This window comes from Lineus longissimus, chromosome 8 (genome assembly GCF_910592395.1).
Source record: "Lineus longissimus chromosome 8, tnLinLong1.2, whole genome shotgun sequence".
Taxonomy (NCBI): Eukaryota; Metazoa; Nemertea; class Pilidiophora; order Heteronemertea; family Lineidae; genus Lineus; species Lineus longissimus.
Window position 1 is genome coordinate 598824 of NC_088315.1, and position 23526 is coordinate 622349.

A 23526-nucleotide genomic window follows, 5' to 3' on the forward strand; every position below is an offset into this window, starting at 1 on the left:
AACATACTAAGCTCCACTGGCGCTGAAGATCCGAGTAAACAGTTGAATTTGCTTGGCATCTTTCGCCCCATAACCCCCCCCCCGTGCGTTTCTAAAGTACATGTATATGATTATTTACAACAGTCCTTCATATTCAACTCGTCATATCACAGTTGGCCCGGGTTAATTTTGACACATATCATTTCAACTCATATTTTTTCAGACAAGATCTGTCTTACTATTCTGCTTTCAAGGAAGCGGTCACAATCATTTCGTCCAACCATAGTTTGGACTGTTAGTCACATCTAGCCCTCCTCACTTAACATTGTCTCGTTGTGACGCGACTTGCACCGATGTCAGTTGTGACCGGTCATGTTCCATGGGAGAGCAGTCCATAAAAAAGTTGAGTCTCGACCCAGACTGTCCATTGCTAGCTACGACCTGACCTCTGACCCCACCTTATTCGTCCTCGTCATCAGCAGCAGGAGCATCCTCCTCTTCATCAGAGTCGTCGTCGCTTGATTCCTCTTTCTCCCCAAAGATGTCCTTCCCGGCGATTTCAAGCTCCTTCCGATGACCCTTGGACATTCTCAAGGTAACGACCTTCGCAATGTCACGAAGGCCAAACACGATCAGCTGACCGTCCATGGCGATCTCCAAACTCTGGATATTCATGTCCGGGGTGAAGACGGAGAGCATCTCGCCCTTGTCCAAGTCCCACATGGAGATGTCCCCAGCGAACACTGCGGCACGCTCACCATTATTCAGAAGCAAGATCTTGCTATTCACGCCGAACTTCAAGTCTTTGTATCCTTTGACCCTCCGCAGCGAGTTTGATCTGGTCGGATCCCAGATTCGCATCTCTGTCGTCTCCTTCCCGAAGACGATCCTGTCTGCTGCGTCATTGATTGCCATCGCGCGGACGTTCTTCTCATTCTTCAGCCTTTTTCTGATCTCACCCGTCTTGCAGTCCCACAAGGTCACGTAGCTGGTCTTCGCCTCTTCGTCGTAGTTTGCCAAAACGAGATGGCTGCCGGTGTGCGTCAGCGCTGAAACATACAGGTACAGCATTGAATTCTCATCCTCCAACGTCTGCATGTGTTCATGTGTGTCAACATTGAATACGCACAGATGATGAGCGAAGAAGGAGGCCACAATGATCTTCTCATCTCCACTCAAGATGTATTGTTCAATCCCATTCTCCTTCTCCTTCTTCAATTCTTCCATTCGTTTCTTTTCCTCCTCCGATTCTTTCTGTTTGCGTGTCCTCCTTGCTACTTCTGTCTCCGTCCTCCGATCCCAAGGCGTCATCATCGCAGTGGTACTCCGCTGAGGCTTACTATCCTTCACCCCTGGCTCTTGCTTCACGCGGATACCCCACTCCAATCTCCGGCGCTCCATATCACGGAAATTCGGCCGTATTCTGTGTGCGACATGGCCATTCTTCATGTTCCAAATCATGAAATGTGACCGATTTTCAGACAGCCCCATCAAGCGGTCCTCGGAGAGAACCTTAAACTCGTGAGCTGGTGACGGCACAATGAAACAGTCTTTGATTTTTCGTTCATACTTCTTTGATACTAAGTTGTAGACAAACAAGGTCTGATAGACCTGTTGGTTGTCCTCGCTCACCGAAGAGATTGCACGATCGGCCAGGATGACTGCTCGTTCATTCCTGAACAGGATGACATCCTGCTTATCAATCAAGCCGCGTTCTTTTCGGACAATCTGACCAGTGAACTTATCCCTTGTAATATTCCACACATAGATGACTCCCTTCTCGAAGGACTCTGCAACCACGTACCTGGGATGGTCCTTCATCGCGTACAAGTTTTTAATCCCCTCCTTGGTTTTCAGTTTCGGAGCAGTCTGGTTCACACTCTTGCTCATGTTCCAAATCCGGAGGATATTTTCGGTTTTGGAACCAGTCAGGACGTACCGCAAGTCAGAACAAGCTCCCATGGATGAGACAGTAGCATGGGAAGCTAAATGTTTATGGTCTTCCGTCTCCAAGTTCCAGATTGCTATATTCGATGTGTTGTTTTGTTCCGAACCACAGACACACAGCGCGTGCGATCCCATCTGATTTACCATTAAATCCTTGATGTCGTCCACGGTGCAGCCACGAATCTTACGAAGGTAGCTACCGTTCTGTGCGTCGAATAGTTCAAGGTAGAATATTTCGTGGTGTTTCATGTATTGGTACCGACAAGCCACCACGAAGTATTCCCTCGAGACAGCCACTGCGGTGACTGAAGCACCAGGGTCTGAAGACTTGAGAGTGAAGATCTGCGCTCCAGTTTTAGCACTGTGGACCATGGCGTATGACGCACTACGGAATGCTGACAAGACATTGACGCCATGGCCAGTGTTCGCTGCTAAAATACAATGTTCCTTGTGCAGAGCCATCAAACCAGCCTCCGAGTCTTCCTCCTCTTGATGCAACTTGACTTCGACAAGTTTCGTAATATGTGGCTTCAAGGACCACGTGCGTAGTATGAGCGTTCCGTCATAGAATGCAGCCAAGATGGAGCCCTCTTTCGCCAGGGTGATGTGTGCAGGGTCAACGTATTCATCAATGACCTTGACACATTCGCCTGTGCGCATGCTCCAGATTCGTATCATTGATGACTCTGACGTAATGATCAAACTGTTATTGACTGCCGTTCTGATCATGTGACAATTTGCTCCGACGTCTCTAATGGTCTTTGTCACCCTTCCTTGCCGTAGATCCCAGATTTTCAAGGTGTCATCCTTGGACGTTGTCAGCGCCCGGAGACCATCTGTGGTGTTGGCGACCGCAGTGATAGGCTCCCGATGTCCCGAGAGTAGGTCGAAAAGTATACCATCAGGTTGTGTCAGGCAAGCCATGGACGGGATAAGACTGGGTACAGACGCATTCACAGCTTGCCGGAAAAGAGGGTGCAGGAAGGGAAACTTGCGGGGATCAGCATGCGAGACCGGCACGTCCTTGGAAACGATCTCTTGGAGCCTACCAACAACTTGCGTGGCCAACTGATGCTTGTCTCTCTTCAGAGCTTTTGTTGACAAATGTAACGTATGGGCCACAAGCTTGAGGTCAGCATCATCAGGTTCTGTCTGCAAGGCCATCTGGAAGTCATCGAGTATGCTTCTCAGAGAGTCGGCACAAAGCTTTGCCAGCAGGAATTCAAAATTGCACAATGTTTGAGTCTTCATGTCGTCAAACATTACAGCCTTAAGAAGGTTGTACGGTAGTTCGCTAAGTTTTCTCCGATTATACACTCGACTTGTGTTTCCGTCCGCATCCTGGACTTCTTCGTATAAGTTCTGTGGTGACACAAATCTGTTAGCTACAGTCTCGCTAGAGCCAACAGGCTTGCCTTCGCTCCAGACCCCCTGAAAGTACTCGGCAATTGCCTTGTGGTAGGATGGCCTTTCCTTTGCGCTGAGGTATCTTTCCTCGGCGGCTTCAACGAACTGCGATTGAAACCACTTCAACGGCTTACAGTTATCTGCGCTGCGTTCAACGATGTAGTCCTTCAAGTCTAATCGAAGGCGCAACCAAGAGACCACTGGACAGCGTCGGAGTGGAGTCTTGATTTGTTTGCTAATGTCTTCCATAACAGAGTCATCAAGAGAAAGTAGGTCCTCCATTTCGTTTTCAGTGACGCCATTCTTGGCGGCGGTCAGGTATCCCAATGCCCGCCTGACGAGGGGCTGACCGTGAGTGGACTCCAACCTCGCAAACATGACGCTCACAGCCTTCTTGATCGTTTCCGACAGCTTCACCTTTTCCAGGGCCATGTAGGACGGCCACAGCAAGGCCTCCTCGTAGCTGATCTTCAGATACAATGGAAGAGGACACTTTTTAAAAGCATCAATGATGATATCGAATTGTTCATTGGTAAGGCCGCGGTTTGCCGTCTTCAGCCAATGTTCAAGCAGCACCGCTGCGTCTCCTTCGCGCATTTGAGGCACCTCAACAAAGTTCGCCTCCTTTGGGAAAGCACTCTTCAGACAGCTGTAGGACTCGTATCGGTCATCGGGGAGTGTGGAGACAATCAGATGGACGTGTTCGGGCAGCTCTTTTGGTAACCAGGTAATACGGTGGGCGTCAAAGTCAGCTGAAATGGAGGGAGGATTTCATTTAGATTGGGACTAAAGTTTAGTTCTCATTTCACGTCATACACCCGGAGACGGATATGCCATCACTAACACGAATTGTGACTGAAAACAGAATCTGACACCAACGTCACATCTTCACATTTTTCGTCTCGTTACGAATGGAGAATGTGAGCTTCTCGGCTTGGTAGGTGAAAGTAACCTTTGACTGACTGGTCAATATCGACAAAAGGTGAAAGATTGACTTCTTGTAGGACATTTACCTGATAACTGATTCAACGAGTCTATGTAGAGTATAATCGGCTGGTCCTCCGTCGCCTGAGACATTCTTGAGCTAAAGTCATTCATAATTCCCTTGTAGTCATCAGGCAACTCCTCGGGGTCGTTCCCAAACACCACACAGAGTTGGGTGCAGATGTCCTTCAGGAGCAACCGGATGTTCGTCGATGCTGACGTCACGCCGATCATGCGTACTACCGTGATGGAGTTTTTGCTGAAATACAGAAAGGTCGGCGGTTATCATTTACGGGCCTCTTCCAAGATTTATGTGGATGATAGCTATCTGACTACTGCAGCAGTGACGTTCTTGAACCTTACTATTACGAATACAGCTTTGTGCTGTCCGACACACATGCTTCATCCCTTTTTAAGGATTACACGAAGCTTCGTCCCTCCACCAGGAACTTGACAAAATGATAGTTTCATTCCTTTACCGACTCACCCTTTGAACCACTTGTGTGTGTCTTTTGCTGCCTTCGAGAGGAGCGAGGTCTTCCCACTCCCAGACCGGCCATGAACAACCAGCGGATGGCGGTATTTCGACCGGATGTAACGCTTGATCGTGTTCAGCAGTTCCTTTCTACCATGGAATTGTCGAGCCCTGAAATTATTGGCAAAGAATATGTCAAAGGGACAAGTCGAAAGAACTCGATTCTTCTGATCAAGACGTCAGATACAGTTCAAATACCGCTTCTTCCTGTGCGTTGCATCACAAAGATCGAGGCACTGTTATTTGGTTGACGTTCTAAAGAGTAAATCTTTGACCTACATACCTCTCATGGCAGAAGTCGACATGCTTCGCCACCTCTTCATACAACTGTATCTTCCACGTGTATCTCTTCTTATCCTCTTTGACCAGTGACTCCAGTCTCTGCAGCATGGTATCTCGGAAGTCTACCGCCACTTTCTCGAAGTACTTGTCGTGAGCTCGGACCCTCTCGTCCAGGCCTTCCGAAGACCAGTTCACCTCGGAGAAGCGGATGTTCTTTTTGGGTACCTGGAGACGATTGCGAAAACAGAATGTTAGATTTACCAGTAGAAGATTGCGTGAAGGAGCTTGGCAAAGAGACAGATCATTCCTTCAGTTAATTTTGGTAACAGTGTTCAGAGTATTGTTTAGCATCTCAGTACAAGTAGGACACCTCTTTGATACCATCCTACGACATGCTATTCACATCACACATACATATTATAGCAACCTACCCTGTCGGCCATCTTCGCCCGCAGGTTCTCCAGGAGTTCGGCCCGGGAAGGATCGATCTCGGCAATGTCTGATCGAAGGTCGATGAAATCCTTGACCTTGGTTTCACCGAGGTGACTGTAGATGTCGGGGATGAACCGGTCGTACCAGAGGCAGGTGTTATCTGGGCTGTCTGCGTAAAGAAGGCCTGTCTCGATCTCTTTGTCCACAGCTGGAAAAGGATGAAGGAATTGTTGTATGCCTCATTCCAGCACGACAGAAATGCTACGTAGTGTCAAAACCGGCTTGATGATACGACCATGTTACCATGAGCTGTTGTGAAATACCTATTCAGCTGATATTCTTACCTGATTGGAAATATTTCTGTCGGTCCCTTGGATCTGTCAAAAGGTTCTTGGCGTGATTCTGAAAGATGTCCACCATTTTGTCCGCCATTCCCTGCCAGGTACGTTTGGCAGCTTGTTTCACAGCAGGGTCATTGCGAAGGATGTCTTTGATGTGTGTGCTGGAGTGGGAGAATGAATCGAAAATGAAAAAGAGAGGAAAAGGAAGGGAACGTGTATGGAGAAGTCATCCTTATTAAGTACTTGTTTACGCTGTCGTTTTATTGTCGAATTAAGGAACTCCCACTCCTCGTCCGCTGATGACTGCTGAGAGAACTCGAAAGAATCGGAAATACGACTTACCTGATTCGCTGTAACTTGTAAACGGGCGGGACTGTATTCTCGTCCAGCAAGTACCACTGCGTCAGGAGTGTCGAGTCGGCCGAACCATCGCCTTGCTTCGAACTCTTCAGCTCGCCCACAGAGAACCTCACGGTCTTTTCATGATTCTTAGTGACGCTTGCGACTCGTTCAGTGTCTTTGGTTTCGTCTGCAAGTAGAAGAGAGATAGATCAATCATTAGTAATGCTCTGCACCAATGCCCAACACTGTCTGCATGCAATAGCATTCCAAGAACCTCGAATCAAAGGTGAATATTGAATAATGTTCCTCATATGACCTGATTATAAATCAAAGCGTAAAGTATCTCTTGCCAGACCAAGTCAAACACCCACCATCTGCCCCATCTTCTCCGTCCTCCTCCTCCTCCGTGCCTTCACTGCTTTGCTTTCGTTGTCTGGCCAGCTGCGCCTCTCTCAACGCAACCATGCGCTGCTGGGTCAACCGCCGCTGGATTTCAAAGTCCTTTTCCACCTCTTTCAGTATCAACTGAAACTCGTCCGCGGGGATCGATGTCGGGAGTAAGGAGGGTCCGTAGGTTTGGCTGAGGAAAGTCTGGAAAGACAACAGAAGAACTGATTAGTTGGAACTCCTTCTCAAGTTTTCGTCGTGGCACGAAGTGATTCGAATTCATCATCGGTAGAAGTAAATGTAAAAGGAATGCTGTCGATGGCGGGTAGGAAGAAGACAGCAGTGTCTACTCTCATTGCTGTGGTTTAGAATGCTTGATCCTGACATCCTGAGGAAATCAGGGAGTCCTCGCTCCCCCCCCCGTCAGCGCACTCAGGGCACGGCCGGGGGACAAGCAGCTGATATGCTCATGCTGCCCAAGAACCATGAAACGAGGACAGACAGAAATGAATTTCTTCGTTCCATGACTTAGGTCCTCCTTCTTCATACATGTGCCCTTCTCTTTACTCATCTTGAATAGATGTTGTGGCAAATGGAGGAAGGTGCAAAGTCTTCAATTCGACCGATGGACTAATGAATCTGAACAGAGTTCACCGATCGACTCTTTTGACAAATGAAGAACAATATACTCACAACAAATGAAATAGTCCTCGCGCCCTCCGTACATTTCTCGAGTACCTGCATGGCCTTGTCAGGTCCTGTGTGGTCGTCAGTCTGCCAGCTAGTCACCCCCCAGTGCAGGTCCATGATGTGCAGCTCGTACCCTCGGCTAGAGCAGTACTCTTTCAAATCGGGGTAGGCCTTCTGAATGAGGCGGCTGCGCTCACCTATCGAATCTGAATGCAAAGTCGACCGCTTAATTAGCGAAGTAACCAGGCAGGTTTCATGAGAAATGAGAAATGTGATTGCATAAGGATCCTGATGGTCGTAGCTGATACTGTAACTGCCGAACGCATACCAATTCCACCAGAGGCTGTGGTCGCTGTCGACAAACTAACCACCACTTTGTCTCGGTTCTCGTAGGGAAACATGGCGTCTGCCAGGCAAAAGCAGGCGTTGCGCAAGAGGAGAACATGGAGAGGCATTGCCAGAGCTGCGTTGACTGTTCTGGGTTTCCTAATCGACGGTGACGGTTGTATGGAGCCAAAAGGTATAACGATGAGAGATGGACTAGTTTACCTGTAAATGCTGAGCTGACATAAATCCTAAGTATTTTCGAATCCGCAGGCACCTTGATGTTCATCGAGCCCTTGAGTATCCGTGCCACCCTCTCCTCGTAGCTGTAACGTTGCGCCTCCCTCGTCTCTGGCCTGTACACCATCGGTGTGGGCACCGGACTCACTTCTAAAGAACTAAAGCTTTCATTGTCCATATCAGTCTCCTCCCGTGATAGGTACTGAATCTCCTGGTCAGTCTCGTGATCACTGAGCGTCGATTTCTCTTTCGTCAATTCCGGTTGCGGCGCATCCTCAGAATACTCTACCGTTATTGCAACTTCCGGTGACTTTTGTTCTTTCAGCTTTGCGGATCTCTTTCTGAATTCCTCCTTGTTGAGGATTTCTGGTTCGTCTTCTGACATTGAGACACTCTTTCGTAACTTGGGCCGGCCAGCACTGTCGCTCGAACTCTGTCGTTCGCCTATGTTTGGCAGGACAGGCTGTTGAACAGGGATAGCACCATTCTTGGCAGCAGGTTCGTCGGGGGCGAGGGGTTCCAGTTTACGTTGATGGCGTCGAGGTGATGGATGTGGTTGAGAGGACACTACTCCCTTTTTCTCACCGAGTTCATCATAGTTGTTCAGGAGACTGGAAACACCTCCTCGTATGGCCTGCAATACAACAGTCGTATCTTGAGGTACACTGCTTCGGACACCCCATATATCAACCAATGGTCAATCAAAGAACGTATAGACAGTGCGTCAATAGACCCACTCAATATCTACGACTTGAACTGAAACACCCGTCGGAATTCTCGATTGAGGTAGTCGAAATGAATAGCGAGTTACTGCAACTTTGATAGTCTTCAAGTGATCAACGATGCCAATGACAGCCTTCGCAGTTAAAGAATATCTCATTTGGATTCGGAACCTCAAGAAAGGTTTGTTCCACGGTCGCCTATCGAAATCGGATTTCAATGGAAGGTCGCGTGCGCAAGAGTTACACCAACACCAACACCATTCTCAGGTTTAACACAGCGATGCCTAGGCTAGGATGCCAGAAACATAAAGGTGTCATTACGTACCGTGGTATGTCTACTCTCTGCTTGTTTCCCGTCCACTGCGTCATCATCGGAATGATCAGAAAGTTCTGTGGAGATCAACTCTTGCATCCGTTTCTCTAAGCGTTTATTCAGTTGTCTCTGCAAGGAAAGGAATGGAAACACGTTACCGCACACACGGCCATGATTGAAAATGGGTTCCCCTCATCGAGCGAAGTAGACGTTCAATAGCCAACCGTAAGAGTAAGGGCGTTCATCACAATCTCACCACTTTCACGACTTTAAGTATTCATTCGAATGCTGCCGTCTCCGTTTGACAAATGAGTAAGAAAGGGGGACATGCATGGAAAAGGACAGTGTTACAAGCAAGGCAGAGGTGCGAATGAGGCGGTCTTCCACAACCGCTCAGCCCGTCACACTTACTCTCAGATGAGATATGATCTTCTGATCCGTGGACTCGCTGAGTGATCGTCTCTCCAGCTTCCAATGTCCATCATGAGGGGCAGTCTCCAGTGGGCCCAGTGAAGTCTCCCTCCCCATGGTACCGCGGCTGTTGAGAGGGGGTAAAACCCCATTGACTGCTTTGCTCTGTCGTCTGCCATCCTCAGCTCTCTGGAAAGATAAATGCATAAAAATGATGATTGAATACAAATGTCAGGTTTGTTGTGGTATTTTTTCTGGTGATTTCACGTCTTCCTTGATCAATCTTACGTTGGTTCATCTTCTTCAATAAGCTATGGATTATAGAGAATTACGATGTATTCCGTTTCGATGACGAATCGCATGTTGGTTTATTGTCTCTTTTGCAACCTGTAGAGAACTACAAAAGCTATTTGAGATTCGTTATATCATATTCTCCTACTCCTTGCGGTCGCTCCTATGAACCATTCGCTCGAAATGAACTTTATCAGCCAGAGAAAGCAACATGAAACTTCCGACTTGATATGGCTTCGCCAACTCGTTGTACCTTTCTATGTCGGACCCGGCGAAACCTCCCCATGATCCGTATGCCTCAACGTATACCAGAATAAGACTCCCCAAAACACCACTTATCCAATTTCAATTGACGAGATTTCGAAACGTTCTAGACGTGTGATTCTTTTATCAAATGTTCTTTTCTGATTGCTTCCAGACTTGTTATGACACGGAAATCACGTACAGTCCCATGTCTTGCTCATCGTGTTAGCATTTTTAAAATTGATAATTTGGTTCGATGGTGCCAATATTCCGTTACGGTGACACAAATCATAAGGTACAATGGTGCTTCTGCTTGAGTGGTCTAGAACGCTTACTGTGATGATAAAAGAGCCATTTGGACTCATCGAAAAGACGTCATACTTTAACGGAAACTTGTCAAAGTTAATTACCAGTGCAGCAGACCACCTTCGGTTAGCGTAATAGCCTACTGGCGTTTAAGTTCAACTCTATCAAACGATATACTGAAGACTCATTCTACAATGAGATATCTCTTCAATGATAACTGTCCGACTGAGTGGTATATTCTTGTCTCTAACTCATGGAGACGCTTGGTAGATTATCACTATACCAAGTTTGAAATCTTACTGCACCAAGTCAGAAAATATTTTCATAGAGTTAACAATGACTTAATGAGTTGACACTCAGATCTCAACTCAAAATTTATTTTTCTATGATATTGTGTCCACAAATGAACTCAGGAATATCGAGTTATTTTTAATGAAAATTGAAATGAGTGACCTTAATCAGGCTTTCGGACCAATGTATGTATGATTTGTCAAAAGATTAAATACTTAATGATAAGAAGACCTCAGGCAGTGTACTGAGTGTCCTCAATGTTCAAGATTTCATATGTGTGAATAGCGCAAGAAAGGAATCTAATCGAATTATGCCTTCATTGTGTTTGTAATTCGTCCCAAAAGGAAAAGGATTCCGCACTTTCAATTGTGCATAGCGGGCTTGTCATCAAAGAGAAGCGAACACTTAATTTTCATCTCATAAAACTTTACACTCTTACGCAGTGGTTAAGAGAAGCCTAGATGTTGCTCTTTCTAAAGCGCTTATCTTGGGTAAGATTATACCCACCCGTCTTCGTGGTCGCCTGATAACAGCCCGTGGTTCGTGGCGATCCATCTCAGCGGGCATTTCGCCAGAGGCCCTCCTCAGTAGGCCCAGCTATTCAAAACAGCAATAATACAACTTTCCCTTCACACACACTTTTCAATATATTCTGTGAGTGTTTGAAATCGAACTTTCACTTTAAGAGCAGGCTTGCCTTCATCTATTTCACGTCAACCCATAGGCCTACACGAATCTCGTACATCCAGCTCAGGGATGATATCTCAAAATTCCGACCATAAGGAAATTGTCACGTCCAATTTTTATGATAACTTCCAGCGAATGAATGTAATAATTTGACGTTAGTCCGCTGATAAAATAGATAGACCTAATGTCAAACGGCATGAACATAATCGAGATTCAAGCCATGCTACAACACAGCCAATAAACATGCGCCTCGCTGTCGCGACCCGGAACCAACCTGAACGGTGTTGTCACCAACATACTTTATTGACGACGATAATGAAAAGATGAGACCTTTTGTCAGGAATGGATAATAAAATATCTTATGGAAACGAAGTAGGCCCGTATGCTAAAAGATGAAAGGCGGCGAAGGTTTATGTCGGTACTTAAAGAGATTTCATTGAAGATCATTGCTTTGATGTCTTGATGCCAGAGCCAGGTTTGCAACAAGGGAAGTGTTTGATTTGGATTATTAATAACAGTCAAGACCTGTGAAATGGCTTCCTGTACAACATTAACTATATTTCAAAAATAGCTTTGAAGTGGCGCTCAATGGTGCTTAGTAATAGATGAAAAGTTCTTGTTTTTGCTGGCCATTTTGGATTTTGGCGGCCATATTGGATTTGAAGCTCAACTTGGTTGTACTTCCACTTACCTGAAGAAGAAATCGCACTCTTCTGTTACTGGGTCTGAGACCCCTGAGATAGTCAGACTCTGTGGAAGCCGTGGCGGGCGCCGAAGGAGAGAGGTCGGGGAGGCTAGAATATAGTTCTCTCCGGTAATAGACCGGTGATCGGTGCCACTCTTTTCGCCAAGACCCCATGATGAGATGACAAACTAAATGGGATACTAAATGTAAGTCACGGAAGATGGGACATCCTTAGAATGAAACAATGAGCTATCCTTGTCTACGAGAAAACCTAAAGCCAAGTCAGTTGCTCCCAATGTTATAGAAAAGATCACCCGTCACACTTTCTTCGCGATATACGGGAATCGCGCTTTGTATACATCGCCATTCGAATGTTATGACTAATAATTTAATCCTTTCTTGACTATCGAATTAAGATTGTCTAATCCGGGTTAAATTAACGACAAACAAGCAAGGCTCTCACGATAACGTCTCCTGAATGTGGTTTAGGTCGGCAATTCATTGTGGTATTTTTCACTCTCTGCGCCCTTCTGATTATGAAAGCAAGTCAGTTGCTGGTGTCTGTCAGGGCTTGAACAGCATAATAAGCTTCTCCAAGACCATTCGTAGTCAAGACATTTGAGAGCAAAGTCGCCTCATAAAATCCGACTTGTCACTATATGTAAGCTATTGAAATGGCCTAATGAAGTATATTTCCCTCTCGCCTGGCATACATGCTTTAAGGCAGGGTCGTTAAGTCCAAGCAAACTACTCTTCGGAGCAATCTTTGAGAATCCATAAATGTTTGTCACCGACGTTTTATACTGTCTGACATGGTGTTGCCATTTTACTCTGAGGACTAAAATAAACAATCAAACTTTAGGTTAATAAACGTTGAATTGTTTTTCTTTTGGCACAGACGTCAGAGAAATCCTCAAAAGCTTTGAAAACATCTAGTAATACATCGTGCACATATTATCTTTCTGTCAGCTCTGTTAAAACAAGCGCATCGTGTCCACATTTTCTTTCTTTTTTTGGTCGACAAAATGGCCGCTTGATTGACAAAATGGCCGCCTGATTTACCAATAAACAGGAAGAGGAACCATTTATAATAGAAAACGGTGAATAATCCAAGAGCAAGTCGCCCAGGGCAAGCACTGTAAACACCATGTCAACATTTAACTTCACAGTGTAACTATTGGCTTATTTGCTAAGTGTTCGAAATTTGAACTGGTAACTTATTGTTTTATTGTGAAAATATTCTTAATGTTCAATTGAAAAAGTACATGTACGTAGAATAGGTTTCAGTAACAGGAATCCATACTTTGTAACAGTCATGACAGCATAATTATACCGGTATCTCTGATTCAAAATATCTAATGCCATATATAGCGGCTCCTGCTTCAGGTAGGTCGTATATTGTATACAAATCCATGTATACAGGCAATTATTCCAATGGTCAAGCCAGTCATAACAAAAGCGATGTGGAAAATAATCACATCCTGGCTAAAACATCACAACATTTACTCTCGATCACATTACAATGTGGCGATGTATGTCTACTAGGTCAAGATAGAAGTTTGAATCACATTCATTTGATGATAATGTCACCATTATCGCAGCAGATGATAATCCATTGAACTCATTAACATGAACGCTCCAACGCATCACTCATTTTAATTGCAGAATCGAAAGATCCAAAAGTCGCCGGCTGCTTGACGCCCGAGCACAGATCGAATGACAATGTGTGTCCAGCATCAAGCGTTTCTAACTTCACTCTGAAAGTCAACAGCTTTGGTTTGACAAGCCGGAAAATCGAATCCTCTACATAATTCAAACAGATCAATTAATGGCATTTTTCTAAATCGGCGATGTGATGTAAACCTCCAGATTTGTTTTCAATACAACCAGAAACACAACTCGCGTCCTAACGCGCACAGAACCTTTCAAGTCTCACAAAACATGCAACATATCGGTGGTCGTGATTTGCAGTCATGAAATTGATCAGATTAAAAGGCTTTAACTTTGATGAATGCGGCGGTGTGCGTCTCTTTGTTGGCAGTGCATGATAGATCACCTCATCTCTGCAGGAGAGGGAGCCAATTAATAAATGTGTCATGATGGTATGGGAACTTGCCTTATCAAGGCAGAACAGTCAGGCATCGTGTTAAAAAATGGTTTGTCATATACATGTATGTTGTAGTCGTTCATTTACTTAATACTCAATACTTCAAATAGCGTAAAATCATCTCAGTAGTAAAGAGATTCGGTAAGAAGTTGAATTTGACGTATTTCCTTTCGCGTTCGGCCTATAGGTATTCAATGGGTTAAATCTATAACTGACAGACTCGTCCTAATTTGATTAGTATCTTGATTAAAAAGTTCAGTTTCATCATCGATTTCCTCTTAAAAGCAACAATGCCGACAGTCTGGTGTGGCACCGCGATGGCCGCCACAACACACAGAAAGATGTTGGTTGCTAAGGCCTAAACATAAATAGCATAGCAAGGTTCGTTTTGAACTGTCTTCCTGTTGCTTGAAATTTTCAGTAATAAACCTGTTGTGCCTCGTTAAATATTCTACGTGGTGTCCACTCAACCTTACACATAGACTGACAACAACCCAAGCCGATACAATTCAGAGCAGTGATCATTCTCGCCAGAATAAATCTCCATTCACCATGTTACCATTCCACTTGGGAATGCGATCGGTGATACGGTGGCCTCACTGCTGCGCCATCTAGAAACAAGCAATCAAACTAAAACATACACCTCAAATTCCCTTTCGTCATCGGTCGAGGAACATCGTTCAAACTTTACTAATATTTCTGGTGACGCTCGGAATAACTTAACAGACTGCTTGACAAATTAAGGCGATCAAGTAAACTGGGTCTTGATATAAACTGCTTACACATACCATGTAAAAAAGAACACAAAGTAATGCACCTCGATGACCACGTCTGATAGGAAAAAAACTTTCAAATATTGCAATACGATCATAGCGAAAGAAAATAAGCTTCTTACCATCAGCCGATTAATATCAATATCGGTATCGGGATTGTCTATGAATTCTCAAGTTTGAGAAAGAAATTATGGAGATGTCGGAGATGAGTGAGAACCGAAAGGTTCCGTTAACCGGAGAACGACACATCCTACATTATTCTGCTGGCGACTCTTAGATACTCCCCATCCATAGCGCTAAGCCTAATCCCTATCATATGTGTAACTCGTGCAACTGGCCTAATAGCGGCGTGTCGGAGCTGAGCGAGCACCGAAAGGTTCTGTTAACCGGAGCACGACACATTACACAGGCATCATCAAATTTAACATCATTTTTATCTCCATCCATGGCTTAACCTCAATTCAATCCTAACCGCAACTCTCCCTTATCGAACCGTACCATGGTCCCGTATTGTGGACGAGTCGGAGATGAGCGAGAACCGAAAGGTTCCGTTCACAAAAGCATCGCAAATTGCACTTTAATAAAGGTTAAATACATTCCATCCCCATCCTGAACTCTCGCCTCAACTTCTTCTGACCCAAATTCCCCACTAAACGAAGCCCGGCCATGGCCTATTCAAAGTTGGACTCGTTGAGTGGGCATCGAAAAGGTTTCGTTAACCAGTGCACGACATGTTACACCAAATATCAAAAGTTGTCATACTTCTATGGCAGTTCATAAAAGCAAATCAGCCGGCTCTTAGATATCGTTCACATCTCTCGTTACATTAAAATTATATTCACCAGGAAGTTTGTCAACAAAATATTAAAGCTTTATGTCGTCTAATCTAGTAAATAGACCGACGCATACAAACTCGCTTTGACAATTTGCCATTTATCGCCTTCAGTGAGCTGTAAAATCACCATTCAGTGAACTCAAAACGAAAACTGGAATCTTTGATCTGACATTCTTTTGAAGCGCAAAATTGATAGGTTTTTCCTTATAGTACATTACCAAGCCCTTCCCAATCAATCAGTTTGTTGAAGGCATCATACTTTTGTAGGATTCATACAAGGAACATAGCCCCATACATCATCATCATTTGTCCCAAGGGTGTCATGAATAGGAAGGGCACGCTGTAAGCTTAACATCGTGGCGTTCTAACTTAATGTTCAAATGTGATTCTAAATGATTGTATAACTCTCAAGTTTGATTTCAATGAGTTTCACTTTCAATAGATGTGTTATTAATCATTCACATTTGGATCAGTACATGTTACCGCACGATGAGGAAGCCCCACGAGGCCCTAGGCCTAGTTTCAGTCAAGCTCAGGGAGGGGGCCTCCTTTGACACATGTTGTTTAGGTTATTATTTTTCCATAGAAGCAACACGCCATTGGACTCACCAAGGAACCAAACCAGAGGCCCCAGTGCGCTATGCCTGCACTTTTCTTTAGCCTGTTATTCTCGTCTATAAAAGAATGCGTTATTTTTGTGTATTTACAAGCAACAGACGCCTGTATGCCTTTACTTAGAATTTGGATATTTTCGCCATGACTTACCTCGAGACCATCAAGTGCCTGTAACTCCTCCAGCTCCTCCTTAAACATTTCAAACTGTTCCTTGAAATAGTCCTTTTCAACGTTGGCCAGAAAGTCCTCCTCAGAATCCGGACTAGACGTCTCCCCCTGGCGGAGGTAATTATGCTCCTCTGCATATCGCTGCGGCCGCACTTTCAACCTTCCTCCCACAACATCCAGAACCTTGATTTCCGGTTCCTGTGGTAATGGCTTCTTTTTCTTCTTCTTCTTTTTCGGTTTGTGCTTGTGGACATGAGAGACATGTCTTTTCGGTAAACCCATGTCGTCCAGTGGGTTCTCCAATTCCTTACAGTAAACACATTTGTGCTTCTTCGGCTTGGGAAAGGGAAGCGGCGGGAGGTCCGTAACTGACGAATCGACGATTGTAGGTGAAGCCATATTAGTTGTATGTTTGTTAAAGTTTAGGAAGCGTAACTTACTGTTCGGTAGGTAATGACATTGGTACCAACATGTGACACGTTGTTGGTTTGGCAGCTATAACTTCCTTCTAGCATAAACATTCTGGGAGTGTCATTTGGTCATCAAGCAGTATTGTCAATACTATCACAAATTCGGTTCAGCAATAATTCAAGATATCCAGTTAATGAAATTCCTTGCGAATCCTGGGATTCTCCGTTATGACAGTTTGACAGTAAGGCCTACGCAATGGATAAGTGGTATCAATCATCCATAACCTACTTACCCAAACTGTAAGGGTATTCTGTTATATCCAATGCCTTTGGGATATAAAAGCAAGACAGTCATCAAAGTAAGCTAATGCAAGTTATAGCCATGGGTACTTTTAATGGGTACCAACTGAGACCAACATTTGGCCTCTTACGAATACTTTTAGCCTTTATCTTGCCGCCAGTGTTGATCAATCCGTTAAAAACAAAGAATTTCATCCACTGTTTTCAGAGCTTGTCATCCTCTGTCAGTGTTAGTATTAGATAGCCTATCCTTGTGAGTAACTAGATGTTTTCAATGATCCATACAGAAGCCGGATGAAAACACAACTCGCCACATGGACCAACCAAGTTGGATTCGTTATACTGAGTCTATGAAAATCGATGATATTTCTATAATTCCATAAGACCACAATAATGCTATAAAGTGAAGAAAGCAGCTTATTGGTAAATTCTCTAAAGTTATTCGGATCCGATTTCAACAGGATTAGCACGAATTCCGCACAACAATTTCATTCAGGAATGACCAGCAATCTTGGCACTTCTAGACGGCTTTTCAGATGTCCCGATCCTTATTCGATCAAACAGTTGTTTGAACGATCAAAACGCTCCATTACAGACCAATTAAGATACACTCCAGATATGTTTAAACTGCTCTTGCGGAGTCGAACACAGAGTATCGCTAATGCACCCCTGATTTACGTCAGAGCGTTCAAATCCGATATATGTGAAAGATACGATTGTCCTCAAAGTAGAAAAGGTCAGAAATCGAATGTCTCTAACTATTGGTAGGATATCGAATGCCTTCAAAACAGTCACAAAATCAACATCTTAGTCACGAAGAGAATGTTTTCAAGCCGGTCAGAAAAGAATTGTCTTTAGATCAGTTGAAGAGAAGTTAAACATGAACCAGTTCTCAGGCGTGATATGACTTCATTTTCTTGCTGTTATCATTTCTGTGCGCCGGTACGGCGACGGCCTTCCCGTATCCGTTTGCCTGTTTCTCGACCAGTGGAGTTACCGCTTTTTCTACGGCATCCTTCAAGACGTGTTTCGAATGTGATTTCACGGACACAGAGTGGTATCCTACCCTTAGTCTTATCGCGTTCTTCATTCTATTAGTCAAGGCGAAGTTATAGATGATTCATTTGCTGTTGTTCTTCAGCACGTTGCTACATCTTTAAAGAAAGTCTTTTGAAGAAGACTATTGTCATTCGCATCCGAAATCAAATGTGAAGTATATCCGTTTACTGGTACAGTGTGGAAGTACGACCATTTCCAGAACTGATAGTATCTCCTCTCAACTTAAGTGGCCTTTCTGAAGTTGCCCTTCAATGTTCTTCATCCACTAGAATAAATCAAGATATGCACTTGACACGAGAACTTCTTGAATTATTCTCCACATCAACAGTACCCGAGAAGCAAAGAACAGAGTACATCCAATGCCAACTCCCACATCTCGCAAGGTTGAAGGTTCCTCTTCTGTCGCCTCTCTCTGGCTATTCAACCTATAACATCATCTCATCATTCTCACCATGACACTTTAATCTAGCGTGTACATGATTCATAAGGACCATGAAAGGTATAATCAGTTTATAATGAATCTTTATGCCCAGAAGTACTTTCACTCCCCGCAAAATGAAATTGAATTTGGCTTTCCATCACTGATCGGCATTATTAAAATGAAATATTAAATATTAAAGTATGAATTTAATCTAGAGAGACATCGCTTTGAATGGCTTTTCATATTACTAAAATAGCGAAACACGGTGGTATGAAGGAGTGCATTATTTCACTTTTGGCCGTCCCAATATCGTAGTTACACATTCCTGAGGCACTTCTCCGATTTCGAATCAACTGAACCTCATCTGAAGAATCGACCATAAATTATCCCGTCCTTTTTCACTTTATCTATCTGATGGACAAACACGCCTGAGGTTTAACGGAAAGACGTTTAGACAATTCAAAATTGAATCCACTGCTAGATAGTGTCACGATTTTCCCTTCGAGCGAGAAATATGGTTTTATAGAACAAAACGTTCCTCACGTCCATTTGACCATTCTTACAAGTTTCACCAGAGAGATGTGACTCCGGGGTGTAAAAACTAATGTAATATATCCTACACAGCAAAACTGTCTTTTAATTCAAAATCATTTAATCCAAAACCTTACGAAAACTATGCACTACTAAGTACATACGTTCATTATCCAATGAGCCTACAAAAGCCAGAACTTAAGATTACATCCGAATACTTAGAGACCGCTCTCTGTGAGCCTTTGGATACCATAGACTGTGGACAAACCCTTGCGACTGTTTGACTTAACACGGAGCGCACACAAATATAAGCACAGACATATAATTTTTGCTAATTAAAACACCGTAACTTTCCCGAAGGAATTATACCCCGATCCTTGTTTACCAAATTATTCTTGTTGTTAGCTACAAGGCAATTGAAAGTATTGAGTTGTTGACCATAAATTCGTCCTCACGGCAAGTTCTTATTGGGCAGATATGATTTGCACATTTGGTTTACTTTCTCATGTATATGTCTCGAGATAATATCGGTATCGGTATCCCAATAGTCATGCAAGTTTCAATTGGCTCTGGCGTTAAAGCGTCACTGGTTCCTTCACGTGCGCCCCAGCACCAGCTCACTCGGCTCCTAAGCACGGTAAATCTTTCTTTCTCTCAGTCGAAAGCTTGTATTACACAGCTGTGAGTATCGGGTACTATGCAGTCTAATGAGGCGGGGAAATGAACATGTTCAAGGTTTTTATACCAGACATTTTCGTATCGGGTGTCGTGAATATAAAGTTCTCTGATTGCTTTTCATTATTTGGATCCACTTGCCCGCCGAGTTGCCTGGCAACAAGTTCAAAATGCAATGTCACTCTGTGAATAAACAATTTTATCAAATAGGGGCCTATCACTGAAATTCTAATAATGTCAATTGTGCAATAAAGGTTCAGAAAGCCAGTATCGATTTTACCAAAAAAGCAACTGGATATTACTTTATTTATTTTTGGTGTTGAAATGCAATTTATGACAATTCTTAAAAAGATTCGACCTTCCCAGGATTCGAACCTGGAATCTTCTGATCCGTAGTCAGACGCGTTATCCATTGCGCCAGAAGGCCGCTGTTGTTCTATTCGCAACAACCGACTTAGTGTACCCGCTTGAGGGGTAGAAATATGAAATGTCCCAGGACAGACGCAACAACCGACTTACTTTACCCGCTTGAGGGGTAGAAATATAAAATGTCCCAGGACAGACGCAACAACCGACTTACTTTACCCGCTTGAGGGGTAGAAATATGAAATGTCCCAGGACAGAATGTCCGGGGAAGGATTCTATCATGCGCAGTACATTCATGACAGATGGACATTTTACGATTTGTAATGTGTGAAAACTGATCTCCAGAGCCCAAATTGTACTCATTGCATTCCGAGTGCTGTTTCATAATAGAATAGCATAATTCGAACTTTGTTGACTTGTTAATTGACGACCTGTCCACTGTATGGTGTGGTAGATCTAGTACACCATGTACAAGCTTGATTAAAATGTGACTATAAAAACCTATGAGCTTTTTAAAAATGACAGCCTTTTACAATAAACTAATAACGCTGCCAATAATGGACATGTCATCCAATGACCGGCTACAGTAATTTAATTTCCTCGTAATTACTCCCATGTACATGTATATTGCAACACTAGCTATGAACTGTGAGAGTCAGCGACAAGCGACTCGGGCGGATCTGACAGGCCACTGATATCGGTGTTGGCAGAGCCATCTGCACAATGTAATTAAACCACCAACTCGCAGATGAATAATAAGTTCAAAAAGAAATGATTTTGGATAAAGCATTGGGTGCCGGTCCCGTTGGTTGTTAGATGGCGCCACTGTTGCAGTGTACGGGGTTATGAAATGGAGATTGAACTATTGGAGAACTTCACGAATAACAAAGTGTTCCCCGATCAAGGATTGAAAAACTGGCCCACGATTTGCAACATACGGCTTGTAAACTGTTGCAAGCGTGCAACGCCGTACAACCGCTCTTCTCAACCATTTTATATTCAACCGACACAGCAAACTTAGGTAGACTTCTGTTTTCTTGTCTCCTTAATGAAAATGTGTTTGTCTACCGTTTAGCAATCTACGCCGTATAAGTTGATCCGCTTAACTGGCACATACCCTAAGCTAACAGTCGCCATGGCCTGTCACTTGACCACACATGGGATATCCTGGCTTTTGGTAGGCCGACATGCCCTGCTCGAGGAGGAGTGGTGCTATACATTATATATTATACATATTATGTTATTAGGGATAACTAGTATCGAGGACCATTGGCAGGATTTTGTCACCACCAAAACCCATCATGTGAGTTGTAAAAGTACAATCACAATCTTCCTTTCAAGAAGAACGCCGTTCAGTTTCCTCCCCAAAAATAAAATTCGACCTTCCCAGGATTCGAACCTGGAATCTTCTGATCCGTAGTCAGACGCGTTATCCATTGCGCCAGAAGGCCGCCGTTGGGGATAAGCAATCTGCAAGGAGAGTGATTTCGCCACAGGTCCATGCAAGGACGACTCTAATCGTTACGATCTTCGATCAACACCAAACCCGATGGTTACCAGTTTTACCCGCAGACGACCGCCACCAACTTTTTATTGCTCATCGTAGCGACAACACGGCGACAAAAATGGCTCATTTGCGGAGCACTTGGAAGGTGAACCACGGAGATTCCCAGACGAACACTTTGAATTACGGTTCATCTCACAAGGAGTTCTACTGTTGTGTGCCATGTTTTATTGCCTTTTTAATGTATTTGCCAATTCTATTTGAACATTCCACTTTCACGGATTCAACCTTCGCACACGTCTGTAGTTATGTACTATCAAGAATAAAAACTAGAACTTATGGTCTTTATCTATTTTTGGCGATATTAAAGTGCAATGCCTCATTCCTGACATTTTCATTAGTTAAAGTTTAGTGCTTGCCGAGAAAGCGTATTGTGTGTTCAAGAATGAGGACACACAAACCAAAGACCTGCCCTACCTTAGATGTGTCAACATGAGTCCTTGGTCTTGTAGTTCCTCCCTGGTCCTTCCCAGCCTTCACCCCTACAGTCGCGGGTCTGAGGCAACATGAGTGGTGTCGCTTCGGGTTCACCATTCCATAGGCGTATAGATCAGCCTCTCCGTGAGAGTTAGTAGTGCTATTACTCTTCAAGATCCCATAGTCGTCCAAGTCTGATAAGAGCAAATCTTCTTGACTAGTGTAGATAGGAACACGCCTTTTCTCTGGGGTGATATGTTTAGAAGTTGTCGTCCAGGCGCTGGGTGTCTCCTTTGGGTCTCTGATGCTTGTCGGGGTGTACGTATAGAGGTAGGGGGCACTCCTAGCCCTTGACACAGTAGAACAGAACGAGGAACGCGAAATACTCCCCCGAGACTTGGGACGGAGTGCCAGGCTAAGCCTACGTGCCGGGGCCTCATTCGATGCCTGATTCGACGAACAGGGCCTAACCATTGTTGCAGACGGTTTAGTACTCCTTATTCGGTTTTCATAAGATGATTATAATAAGATGTTATTATTGTTTTCATTGAGAGAACAAATTTTCCGTGCTAATCTGATAATCAGATTTAGGCAGCCTATGAACAGATTATCTACAATTTTCACATGTTCCGAAGGAATACGGAATAAAATACCGGTCCGTCAGTAACGCAGTCAAAAATGACTTCCACCAGATGTTAAATGCGACATGTACCTTGGCAAACTATCGTTTACTCTTTCTCATCTCCAATCAGGGGATCGTTCCCTTGGCTGGATTAGCTTGAAAAACGTGGCCGGTGATCACATCGACGTAATTAAGGAGGAACTAGACGTCACACTTCATCACATCATTTCCCTCCGATGTTTGAATAGCAGTTATTGATCAGACAAAATCCAATATAAAACCTTGTTGAGTCAGTGTCATCTGCAGCTAGCTTAATCACATAGCATAAGATCTCAATGGCAATCCTATCTAGTTAAAATCCCGTATACCGATCAGATTGTGTCCACTACATAATAAGAATCACTGGTTGCACCTGGTGTAATCCTCAATGTGGCTGTAGCGGAGATGTCGGAGCACTAAACTGCTCGTGACTAACAGCCCCGCGTCAGCGATAGTAGAGAGACAACTACACACAGTAGAAAGAATACTGTCTGTGGTATAACTATATACTTCCCTGTCGACCAATAAATATCAACAATAATGAATCAATGACAGACTATTTCTTTCTTCCGTTTATCAATAACATGATCATCACATTCCTCAATCCAGTCAGTGACCCAAACAAAGCCTTGCACACCGTTATAAACAGTCTGTCAAACGTTAAAGATATCCAATTGGAAGATCTAACTTCCCTGTCCAGTGGTATGTTTAACAGATGAATTAGCACAATAAAAGAAGCGAAAGTCAGACACTTTCAAATCGACTTGTTCACCGCCGGCTTCAAG

At 44.0% G+C, this 23526-nt stretch overlaps 1 protein-coding gene and 2 non-coding genes across 5 annotated transcripts; all 3 read right to left on the bottom strand.

Annotated features, from left to right (window-relative positions):
- LOC135492092 (uncharacterized) lies at nucleotides 1–23202 on the bottom strand. 3 transcript variants are annotated; one of them, XM_064778265.1, is made up of 13 exons: nucleotides 22081–23202; nucleotides 9337–9525; nucleotides 8938–9054; nucleotides 7876–8524; nucleotides 7330–7532; nucleotides 6621–6840; nucleotides 6250–6436; nucleotides 5911–6068; nucleotides 5566–5774; nucleotides 5136–5359; nucleotides 4805–4963; nucleotides 4347–4576; nucleotides 1–4085 (listed from the first exon to the last, which is right to left on the bottom strand). In XM_064778265.1, the coding sequence occupies exons 1-13, from the start codon at nucleotides 22552–22554 to the stop codon at nucleotides 439–441; spliced, it is 6666 nt and encodes a 2221-aa protein (XP_064634335.1). In that variant the 5' UTR covers nucleotides 22555–23202; the 3' UTR covers nucleotides 1–438. The 3 variants fall into 3 exon arrangements, with proteins under 3 accessions (XP_064634335.1, XP_064634336.1, XP_064634337.1); XM_064778266.1 differs by lacking the exon at nucleotides 22081–23202 and adding an exon at nucleotides 16320–17176; XM_064778267.1 differs by lacking the exon at nucleotides 22081–23202 and adding an exon at nucleotides 10975–11339.
- On the bottom strand, nucleotides 20088–20160 carry Trnar-acg (transfer RNA arginine (anticodon ACG)). Its single transcript has one exon. It is a non-coding gene; the product is annotated as a tRNA-Arg (tRNA).
- Nucleotides 21478–21550, bottom strand: Trnar-acg (transfer RNA arginine (anticodon ACG)). Its single transcript has one exon. It is a non-coding gene; the product is annotated as a tRNA-Arg (tRNA).
- Nucleotides 23203–23526: the final 324 nt, after the last annotated feature.

Bases quoted from the DNA above. Each gene is read 5' to 3' on its own strand.
- LOC135492092 (XM_064778265.1), bottom strand. From the start codon at position 22,554: ATGGTTAGGCCCTGTTCGTCGAATCAGGCATCGAATGAGGCCCCGGCA. The intron at 9,526-22,080 runs GTAGGGCAGGTC...TTATCTTTCCAG, and splicing joins CTCATGTTGACACATCTAAG to AGAGCTGAGGATGGCAGACG. The intron at 6,841-7,329 runs GTGAGTATATTG...TTGTCTTTCCAG, and splicing joins CGAGGACTATTTCATTTGTT to ACTTTCCTCAGCCAAACCTA.